This window comes from Parasteatoda tepidariorum, chromosome 2, assembly GCF_043381705.1.
Source record: "Parasteatoda tepidariorum isolate YZ-2023 chromosome 2, CAS_Ptep_4.0, whole genome shotgun sequence".
NCBI lineage: Eukaryota > Metazoa > Arthropoda > Arachnida > Araneae > Theridiidae > Parasteatoda > Parasteatoda tepidariorum.
The window spans coordinates 83,646,128-83,658,461 of NC_092205.1; the positions used below are offsets into that span (position 1 = coordinate 83,646,128).

Sequence of the window (12,334 nt, forward strand, 5' to 3'; positions counted from 1 at the left end):
GCATAATTTAAGTTTTCCTAAAAAACATATATATATATATATATATATATAAATATATACTATCCTTCATTCAAAACTAAAATTCGCTAATAATGCATGTTATATTTGTCGTACAATTTTGTAGATGAGTTAGAATAAGATTAACTTACTGATATATTGATGTTGCATTCGTGATAATCCACCTTTTCTTCTTTTGTTTTGCTGTTTATTTCCCAAGAGCCGTTCTCCGAGCAGATTTTCCTCGCCTTCTCTGTAAAAGGAATAATCTATGTGCATAAGCTTAAGATGGTGGATTCATTAGAGAAACTTTCATTAATATTGCATATATACATATTCACTTAAATTATAGAAATGAAATAATGTTTGCACTCTCTTCGAGTTAATAGAGTACATTGCAAATACAGCTTGAATAGGATAGTTTTTTTAGAAACAAATAGAGCAACAGCTACCAGCGAAATTATTTTATTAAAAAAAAATGATCCATAATTTTTTTTGAATAATTCATAATTCATAAGAGCATTCATAAATTCATAGTTCATATACAAGTATTTGAGTATGAGAAAACAGGTAATACACACTTGATGAATTTCCTTCGGATGGGCAAAAAATTTCGGCAACTTCTCCTGCAAATGTTGCATCCCAGCATCCCCATCCGTCGAACGTAGCGGGGCAAAATATTGCATCATCTGGAAAGAAATATGTTTTATAATTTACCACAGAATATGCATAGTTATTAAAAAAAAACTAAAAACAAAATTAATACATAATAAGCTGAGTGAGATTATCTTTTAAATCAATGATTTCATAATGAAAAACAAAACAGATTGGCACAATAGACAGAAAGAAAAGTTATTGATCTGACAATAGTTATGAGTCAATATAACGTCACTTTAGGATGCAAAAGCTGCATAAATATTTCATTGTTAATGTGATAAAAAGATATATAAATATTAGGGTATTTGACCAGTAGGGAGAAAATTCAAGGGCTATTATAACACTATTGTAGGTTATACTATATAAATATTTCCTCCTGAATTTTTAGCTTAGTTTATCTTAATTTGCAAGGATAAAATTCAAGGAAAATTTTTCGACAGAAATAGTTTAAGTTAGAATAATTTTGAGTTAAATATAGTAAGACGATCTTCGAGTTTTCAAATTTTTGGATATTAACTTTTAAATCAATGATTTTATAATGAAAAACAAAACACATTGGCACAATTAAAACAAAGAAAAGTTGGTGATCTGACATCAGTTAAGAGTCAATATGACGTCATCTTATGATGCAAAAGCTGCATAAATATTTCACTGTTAATGTGATAAAAAGATGTATAAATATTGGGGTATTTGATCATTAGAGAGAAGACTTCAGGGTCACTATAACCCTATTGTAGGTTATACTATCTAAATATTTCCTCCTAAATTGTAGCTCAGTTTCTTCTAATTTGCAAAGATAAAAAATCAAAGAAAAGTTTTAGACAGCAATAGCTTAAATTAGATCAATTTTGAGATAAATATAGTAAGACGATATTCGAATTTTTAGTTTTCTGTTATTAGAAATTAATTCTTCGTAAGAAAAGTGTCTAGCTCGCTTTAGTGGAAAATAAAAACTGAGCGAAAAACTGTAAGGATTAATAATCGAGCTCAAATAAATTCTAAGCAATTTAGTTTTTGATTTAAAATAAATTGTTATCCAAAAAATACTCATGGAATTCTAAATTGTGCAGGTAATTAACTTAAAACTATAAAACTTTTATTCTTAATTTTAAAATGAACTGTATTTATCTTAGACTTTTAAAAGTAGAATTAAAATTTTCGAATAAAGAATAACAGCTTTCAACTAAAGCATAGTATGAAATCAAAAGCACTTTTCGCCTGAGAACAACCAAAACTTGGCGACAATTTCATAGCAAAAATTACAGTTTTCGATAATTTATAACCTAATGTTTAATTCAGGATAGAGAAATTAACTTTTATTCTTCGTTTTTAAACCTAAAAAATACCATGATTGGCAAAGCAACCCTTCGGATTCTTCCTTTGTTAAACAAAGGCTGGATTGGATCAGTAAAACCTTAATTCTTACATATCTGGTTGTCTCATTATACTCAAATGGACTGTAACAAAAGTAATGTTGCTTCCGTGAGGTACGCAACGCCTCTTTAAAATAATGGTTCCAGTTGTCTCCGACACTTAGTCAATATTTCTGTTTATATCTTTACCAATTCATAAAATCTATAAAATGCGATTTACAAAATATGATATAAGATTTCAAGAATAATTTATCCCGTTATCAGTATATATATATATATATNATATTTCAAACGTAAACCAATAATATTTTCATAAATCGGAAATGTTCTTACTAATAACGTGTGCCCCTTTACTTACTTCGCTGTAATAATAGTAATATGAATGAAAGGATTTAAAATAATGAATGGGAATTAATACAAATATTGTTTTACTTAAAAATAATTATTTTATTGCATCGAAACATTATTTACAAAGGGACTATGTGGCTCATCACAACATTAAATTCCGTTTCGTCCTTCCAAGGTTGCTAATTATGTTTATATGAGGTTGTTAATTATGTTTATATAAGGTTTTTAATTATGTTTATGCTTGCAATGATTGGATCAGTACATTGTACGTACACATTGTACATACTGGCACATTGTACGTACAAAATAAATGACAGGTCTTTCTTTTAAAGCATATAGGTATGGTAAGGTGTAATAAATAGATAAAAAACAAATAAAATGAATAAATATTTTTTTGCTCCTAAATTCAAAATTTCAAGTCGGAAGAAAGTTATATAGTTTACCAGGATAAGTTTTAGACAAATTGATAAATATTTTTTGCATTTTTGACCCTTTCTTCCCAAAAATTACTTTTTAGATCAGCCCCGAGAGACTCAATTTTTTTTCAATCTGACAAAAAAAAATTTTTTTTGTAAACACGTGGATTATAATGTAACAACTTTTTTTTTAATTTAAAAGTTTGGATTTTGATTAAAAGCTTTCCTGATTCCTCTTAATGTATAGGTAAATGTTTTGTAAAAGAAATAAATAATAATTATTATTATTTATCGTAAATTTTAATTCAATGCCACAACAATGTCAAACCATAACAGCAATTCATGTATATACTTACTCCATATAAAATATTCCTACATGCATTTATTGCCCATATCGTTATTTTCTCGGAAACTATAGTGTCACTAACCCCGAAAATGTCAAATCTCTGGGAGGTGACATTATTGGCAATCCCGTCAAACAAAGCAATCTCGGCACTTGTTCGGTTGATTCTAGGGGCACATTCAAAATAACGCTTTACCGTCCCAAAATGTGGTCTGCCCTCACATTTACTTAGATTAATTGGATATAGAGCCCTTTTCATAGCATCCACCCATACTCTAGTTTAAATATTCCACGAATGAATTATACGCCTCGTAAAAGATAAGGGGAATTTCATCATCACAATGCAAAATGAACTAACGCGTCTTTCTTCCTTTACTGGAATATGAAGTCGTCTGCCATCCACTGAGAATAGATGAGAGATTTGGAGATGGGATTTATAAAGTGAGGAAATGGGTTTACTAAGAATTGGACTTTAGAAGTAGGAGTTTGACGAAAACTTTAAAATATGATTTAATAATCAATTAAAAGCTATTGCTGTTCAACAAAAATTTGCCAGTTAAGTACCTAAAAAACATAATTAATAACACTTTAAACTTTATTAATTATAAAGTAATGAAAGTATAGTTTTATTAATAATAAAATTATAAAATAATGAAAGTTTAGTTTTATTAATCATAAAATTACAAAAAAATGAAAGTTTTGTTTTGTTAATAATAAAATTAAACTTAAATATTTGAACTTTATTACAGTTACTATCAACTATAATTAAGTTCTTAGTGGATGACTTTTCTATTTATTTAGTAAAGGCATAACTAATTAAAAATAAATAATTAAAATTTATAATTAATTTTGTCTAATAATATGATTTTAAACATAACTAGTTTTAAAATCAAATATTAAAGTATTTTGTTACTAATAAATTAAATTTCAGTAGTTTTATGTTTGAACTTTATTACATTTAATGTTAATGAAAAATATAGAATTGTGCTTTAGAAGTAGGAGTTTGCCAAAAACTTTAAAATATGATTTAATAATCAGTTAAAAGCTGTTGCTGTTCAAAAAAAAATTGCTAGTTAAGTACCTAAAAAACATAATTAATATCATTTTAAACTTAATTAATTATAAAGTAATAAAAGTTTAGTTGTAATAATAAAATTAAATTTAAATATTTGAACTTCATTACATTTACTATTAACTATAATAAAGTTCTCAGTGGATGGCTTTTCTAATAATTTAGTAAAGGTATAACTAATTAAAAATAAATAATCAAAATTTATAATTAATTATTGTTTAATAATATGGCTTTAAACTTTACTTATTATAAAATCAAAAATTAAAGTATTTTGTTACTAATAAAATTAAATTTTAGTATTTTTAAGCTTGAACTTTATTACATTTATTGTTAATAAAAAATATAGAATTGTGTTTTAGAAGTAAGAGTTTGCCAAAAACCTTAAAATATGATTTAATAATCAGTTAAAAGCTGTTGCTGTTCAACAAAAATTTGCTAGTTAAGTATCTAAAAAAACATAATTAATATCACTTTAAACTTTATTAATTATAAAGTAATGAAAGTTTAGTTTTATTAATAATAAAATTAAACTTAAATATTTGAACTTTACTACATTTACTATCAACTATAATAAATTTCTCAGTGGATAGCGTTTCTATTAATTTAGTAAAGTTATAACTAATTAAAAAAAATAATCAAAATTTATAATTAATTATTGTTTAATAATATGGCTTTAAACATAACTTATTATAAAATCAAAAAGTTTTTGTTACTAAAAAAAGCATTACTATTTTAATTATAATGAAATAAAATTTCATTAAATCGGATCATGTCATATAAAATTAATATTAAAGAAAATCTTTTACCAATCAGCACATTTTCCGACGAGTAAAATGATGAGGGAATAAAAGATTATCAAGAAAAAAATATTAGAAAATGTAATTTTTTTAATTAAGTCAGTTTGTTAAAATTATATTTTGTTAGTGAAAGTTCGTAAAGTATTGCGTTTTCTAAAAACGCATTTACTAAAAACAGCATATTTTTTTATTTCTTCGCCTCCAAGAAGATATTTTTTTTTCATTTGTAGGAAAGAGAATGAATGATTTTGCAAGAAGATATATGCTCATTATTTTGGAATTATAAATAATCTCAATTTTAAAAATGAAGTGTGATGTCATTAAAAATGTTTTTAAAGAATAATTTTGTATATTTTTATTCAAAAATTATTTTCAATAACCTTTATGTAGAGAAGTAGGAATAGTGACAGATAAAAAATTAATTTAGTTAAAATGAGGAATATATAGTATCGAAATAAAAAAAATTAAACACTTCATAAACTTATAATCTAATAATCGACTTTTCATATAATAAAACGCAATTCTGATTATTCTTAAGTCTAGTCTTTAATATATCAATTTATTAATGCAAAAGTTGGTTTTATTAATGGATCTGGATAATATTGTCACGGTAGATTAGCCGGAGAGTAGTACAAAAATTGGGCCCCTTTTTGTTAATTTCACATTTTGTGCTTTGCTTTATCTCTGAAATGAAAAGATTCGTTAAAATGCTTGAATGAAAATTCAATCTAAAAAAAAAACATTTATTATGATACTATTTTATTATGATATTATTTTATGTTATTATGATATTATTATGATATTATTTTCGCTTTCTAGTTTTATAAGAATTTTAAAAACCGCAATTTAAGTATTTTAGAAGAATTCCATAAGAATAATCCCTGGGAAAAAGTATGGTCAAAACTATGGTGAAATTTACCGTTTCTCTGGATCTATAGAAACATAAAAAATTACAGTTTAAATTACGATTAATTTTACCAAAGAACTTTGGTAATAATATTTGATAAAATTAACAATAAAATACGGTTTGTTACCACTATATTTGATAATAAATTTGTCACATGGTAATTTTAACCAAAAATTCGATAAGTAGAGATGACGCAATAAATTTCATCATCTCATTAGAGGTTACCAAATATATGCAATAAATTGCGTCATTAAGAGGTTAAATTCGATAACCTCAATTTTATTTATTGTTAGATTTTTTTAATTAGTTGCTTTTATTTCTATGTAATCTATAAGCTAACCACCAATACCATCCTCTAAAAGCATTAAAATATGTATTGTAATTACTCAAATGTCTCGACTGTGCTAAACTAAATCAGTAACTTATCTGTAAGGCATCAGGGCTACACAACATTCTAAAACGGAGGCAACGAAGTAGCTGGATCGAATTCCACTACAATAAGTGCAGTATCCATATGGCGGACCATATTGTTAGGTGGAAGGACAATACCCCTCGGAATCTTAAACTTCCATATTGTATGGTTGGTTTACTTACAATAAATGCTAGGGGCCATCGTTTAGTATCACTGTTCTAGTAACCACCTTGAAGAATGGAAGTAGTGAAACCAGATCCCATTAAAACATTTTGAGATAAAATTCGAGAAATTGTGTTTTTTTTCCTTCGTTTTTTAAAATTATGTTAAGTTTCAAAGATAAGTTTTGTTTTTAATTTTTCTGTTTTTAAATTTAAGTTTTTAAACTATTTTTTTTTTGTATTTACGAAAAAAGCTACTTATATAAGTGAATACATAAATGAATCTCACTACCTCAATGAAAGATGTGTACAACAGACGCTATAGCTGCTTAATCTATCTGAGTATATAGCATTTTTAAAATACTTTAAAGTATCATTTTGACCAATGGATTTCCCGTAATCCGATATAATAACGAAAAAAAAACAAACAAATGAATTCTTTAAATACTGTACGTTTTAATTTTATTACCAGAATTATGAATTATTTTTAACCATGAATATCATTAACGTACAAGTACGGTAAATTTACCAGAATTTTTTCGCAGCGAATAAACTACACAATTTTGTTTTAAAACACTAGAAGCGTAAATGAATTATCCCAATCGTACAATTGCAGGTGCTTGTTTTCACAACTATGAAGATTTATTTAAAGTTTGAAAAATCACAAAAATGCTGTGTAGGATCTGAGAAACTGTAAATCAGAGGTCTTCATAGGCATAAAAATATGATAAATCAAAGGCATCAAGCATGTCTCGAACAATAAAAAAATATTTTTCTCATTTTAGATTTACATATTTCGCAGTTCATAAAGAACTATAGAAAAAAGATATATATATATATATATACTCTTAATANATATATATAAAATTAATCGCTTAATAACAGTTTGAGGAAAGGTTTATGGTATTTACTTTAATTATTCATTTTTTTTACGTAATGATAATTTTTTTGAAATTTTTAGCGATTGTTGTATAGTTAAAAATATATATATAACCGATATATATAATCGATATAAAAATAAGATTAATTTTTTTTCCTTCGAAATTCAAAGTACTTATTTTTAGTAAAACCCAGTTTTAAAAAAGATAAATTTAAGGAAAAATCTATATAAATTTTCGCAAAAAACGAAATAGAAAACTTTTTTCAAATAAAAAAATAAATGGTTTTAGGTGCAAAGCTGTTTTATAACTTTAAATTCACCTGCTGAAGACTTTTTTTTTAAAATTCACTTCTTTCTTCAAACTTCGAGAATGTTATGCTTACTTTACCAGAATTCAAACTCTTTGAAATTTCTAACACTTGTAAATACTTTGAGCTGATGCTTACAAAAATATTTGTTTTATTTTTAGGTCTGAAAGTTTCTCACTTATGTGTACATAGAAGAGAAACATTAAATTTATCTTTAAAGGAAAATTCAAAGAAACTAGATCGGGAAAAAGGTGAAAAAGATAAATTTGGTAGTTTGAAATAGTTTTTCGGAGACGTAAGATATTTAAATTAAAAAGAAACAAACTTTTGCAAACAAAGTCTTGTCAGTTATAGTTCTTTTACATAAAATTTCAAAATGAAGGAGTAGTGGAAAAAATTTTGAAATCAAACTATACCAATATATTCAGTTCAAATGTTTTAAATAGCAAACTTATGTCTAAATAATTTTTTTAGATGTAAAAAGAGTTATTGGCTAAGCTAAAAAATCTTACCAGAGATCCTAAAGGAAAAAAAAAGATAAGATATATAATAATATAGCTAATAGATAATAACTAAGATGTTACAAGTTTAAGAAATAGTCTAGAAAACAATTAAGTTACCAAACAAATATTAGAAAGTTTCATAAAGTTATGAATTTAATAAACAAAATATTTTTAAAGAATATTATACGGAGGAATCAAATCTGGTAAAATTACCACATTGCCTGATCATGATATTTTTATTAAAACAACAACAACGTAATTCTCGTAAATAAAAATGTAAGGTATTTAAAGCCTTCATTTGTTTATTTTCTTTGTTCGTTCAACAATTTACTGAGAATTTTGTTTTTCAAAATTATAGTTCTAGATTATTCTCAGGGTCAACAATTTACTAAAGTAAAAATCCATTAAAACGAGAAAGTAATTTATTTATTTTCAATCCTATGTTTTTGTTTAATTTCTTGAAAGTAAAGAAAAAAGATATCAATATCGTTTAATTTAATTTGAATTCAGTGATTTTTGTAACTCTTCCAACATGTGGCACCATCACGACACATTACCTCACATTTAGTAATAATTAGAAAACTAAAAAGTATATTAAGGATTTTGTAACAAATGTAATAAAATTTGAAAGGGAAGAGACTAAATTGTCTTACAGTAACGATCAGATAAACTTAAAAACAATTAGAAATAACATTAAAACTCAAGGATAAAACTTTTAAAAGCTAAGAGTTCTATAACAAAAGTGTGATTAAGACATGATATTTCGTGCTTCCAAAGAATCCAGTCTCGAGTAACCAAGTAAATAAGCTTTAAAAATTTTTTTTGTCTTAGAGTTATCTCTGTCATTGTGCAACATAATTTTGGAATAGAGACTTAAATACAGCTAATTATAGCGATACCAAATACTTAAAAAAATTTACCTTTCTCTAGTCTTTACGACTTTGTTTCCTTTCTGTTTTGTGACGACGAGACCGTTTATTTCATTTTAATAATACGAATTGTTTAAAATCGTATTTCTGAAGACGTCTTTAAATTTTTATTAAAAAAAGAATTCAACATTACAGAACTAGTTATAGCGATACAAGTTTTGAAAATAAACACACTAAAGCGACACATTTTCTCACACATTTAAAATTTTAAAAGTTCTTAAAAATCAAAGATTAAGGAGTGGTTTTTTTGAAAAGTAGACTTCCTCACAAATTTTTGTTTTATTTATATTTTTTAAATGAAGCTGCTTCTAAAATTAAAACATAATCCCCAAAATACCACAATTTTTTCTTAGGATTATTAGGATAAAATCATTTGCAATTAAAAATATATACCAGTGTTTCTTGTGAATAATTATATAAACGTTATAACACGACTTTAAGCACTTACCATTAAATTCATTTTAAATTATATGGAATGCCATATTAAGATCAAATTCTTTCACTCCATTCAATTTCCAATATGTTGAAAAATAAATATATTTCACTTAAAGAAAGAGAATGCATTGATTCAAAAGAAAAATAAATTTTCGCAACAATATTTGAGAAATTTAATAAATCTCAATTTACCAGAACTACCAATATACTTTATGAATTTAATTAATACAAAAGTAAATAATATGTTTCTAAATATGAAAAGTTTTAAAAAGTTTTAATAACTTTCAAAAATATATAATATTTAATGAATTTCTTATAACCGTCATGGAACAGCCGACCCGATATTTGGGTTTGTGACTGCTAATGATCAACTCCGTAGCCTTGTAGTTTTGAACCCAATCCAGAAGACAAGGGAACTCCAGTATTAAGTATTGGGAGAAATTTGCCTTCGTGGAAGACTTTTTGATAAAACTAACCAAAGGGGCTCTAACCCATGATCCGTCTACCACTGAGGATATTTCACATCAGCACTGTAGTCAGTACAAGCTGGATGCGGATTTAGTTTCAACCATCCATCGATGGGATTTGAACCTGGTTTACCTCATTACAAGGCAAATGCTCTATCCCCTGAGCCATCGCGACTCAATCTGTAATGATTTTATAATTTATCCTGATTTACTTAAACATTTAACTGAGCATAAATCTTACGGAAGTTCAAAAGTCTACAATTCCAATGAATTGCCCACGTTTCTTATTCTACTGAACCAATTCAATAAATCTTCTCTGCAATTTTACATTTACACCACTGTTTATTACCTTTAGAATACACAGAGAATATTTGTATTTCATATTTAAATCCGACGAAATTTAAATATATTTTCATAGTATGTTGTATATTTGATTTAATTTATCTAGCGTTTGTCTTTAATAGATTTAAAGGATTCTTAATATTCTCAAGAAACTCGTAAAACGAATAGCACTTAGAATTGTTTTCGCAATGAATAGTATTCTCGAAACTTTGAATAAATTTTTGATGACTCACACTTCTCGTAAGAATAATTTATTTTATATTTGAAAAAAAAAAAATGAATGCCAGTATCTTCATACCCTAAGAGCTAGGACAAAATTATACTGAATCAAAATATTAATTTAAATAAATAATTGAATTTTTGACAGACATTTAAAAAGAAACTTCTATAAATTTATTACTTTATTTGGATACTCGAGAACATTACATATTTCGTATTTCTTCGTTTATTCATTTCGTTTGCCAAACAGCTCTTGTGCGGTAATTCGATAAAAGTTTAATATCGTAGCTTTGCAATAAATTTAAGTGTTATATTTAAACACTGTTACATACTACTATTACGGGAATTTTATGAGAATTAAAGATTTTATTTAAAAATTTGTTTTATTCTTAAGAAACGAAAGAGGCTTACACTTAAAAACAGAAAAGTGATTATTCTTTAACGTAGAATATAATTGTTAACAGTATTGAAACAGCTGTATTATCTTTTATTAGTTTTGTTTAGATTTGAAAAAGTGGGATTTCAAAGACCCATCAGGGCATATTATATATATATATGTGTGTGTGTGTAATACAAAAATTATAAATACTTTCGTATTAATAAAACAATTAAAACTCTCTCGTTTTCATAAATTTCGTTGGTAAAGAATAGGTGTAGAAATTCTATTTTGGGGCTTCAAGGCTGAAAACATACCATTGAATCATAATTAGATTTATATTTCAAAGGAGGAGTTATTTTTAGAATCTTTTCCCTCTTTCATTTCCATATTAAGAAGCATTAAATGATTTTCCATAATGCGTAGAGTTACAAAGGTATGTACGACTGGAACCTGTTTACATCAAAATCTGTAACTATATAATGCGAGACCGATGATTTTCGCATGTTTCTTGCTGAATAACGTGTTCCAATAAACATCTGCCGGAACCATCCGGAGATTTGTCCACACCCCCTCCCTTGTGGAGTGGGGATGTGAACTATTAGAACCACCAGACTACCTTTAAATAAACCTTTTTATAACATATTATGGCTTTCGACTGCATTATTAAAGATGAATACAACAATGATAACAGGGATGTAGCCCTGTTAAGTTTGATTCTCATGAACCAACAATCCATGATGATTCGTGATGGTTTCAACTATACATTTTTACGATGGTTTAATGGGAATTCTTGTTGGTTTTCAGGAATACACCATCAAGAAAATTTGAGTTTTTTCATGTTGGACTATCATAAATCAGTCCAAATTCCTACATTGAAATGAGGGTTGTTCATGATATTTTCAACATTTGATTTCATTTCTTAATTACTACGATGGAAATTCGTGATGGTCCAAAATGGTACAAAAATACATTTCCATTATGGTTTAATAAGAACTCTTGTTGGTTCAGCCGGAATATACCATCAAAACAATTAGGTTTTTCTTCTGTTGGCCCATAATAAATCAGTCCGAATTCTAACATTGGGGTGATGGTGGTTCATGATCATTACAACATTTGATTTCTAAGAAGCTATGAAGGAAATTTCTGATGATTCAACACGAGCAGACCATCAAAACAAATTGCTACTCTTATGTTGGACCATCATAAATCAGTCCGAATTCCTACACTGAGGTGATGGTTACTTATGTTGGTTACTCTCAAAAAATATAATGGTTCATGATGGAACTATTGATGATTACCATCAAGATTGATCCATCAAAGGAAAATCATCAAAAAGTTTGACTAGGATATATATATATATATGTATATATAAAAACACACACACATACA

The 12,334-nt window shown here is 26.4% G+C and overlaps 1 protein-coding gene across 3 annotated transcripts in view; it reads right to left on the reverse strand.

The window, feature by feature from the left end:
• Positions 1 to 12,334, reverse strand: part of LOC107453385 (calcitonin gene-related peptide type 1 receptor) — a 397,139-nt gene that overhangs the window by 72,721 nt on the left and 312,084 nt on the right. For all 3 annotated transcript variants that reach the window (XM_071177835.1, XM_071177833.1, XM_071177834.1), the window contains 2 exons: positions 579 to 686; positions 150 to 250 (listed from right to left, as the gene is read on the reverse strand). In XM_071177835.1, the coding sequence (XP_071033936.1) occupies positions 150 to 250; positions 579 to 686 (209 nt within the window). The remainder of the gene's footprint in view (positions 1 to 149; positions 251 to 578; positions 687 to 12,334) is intronic.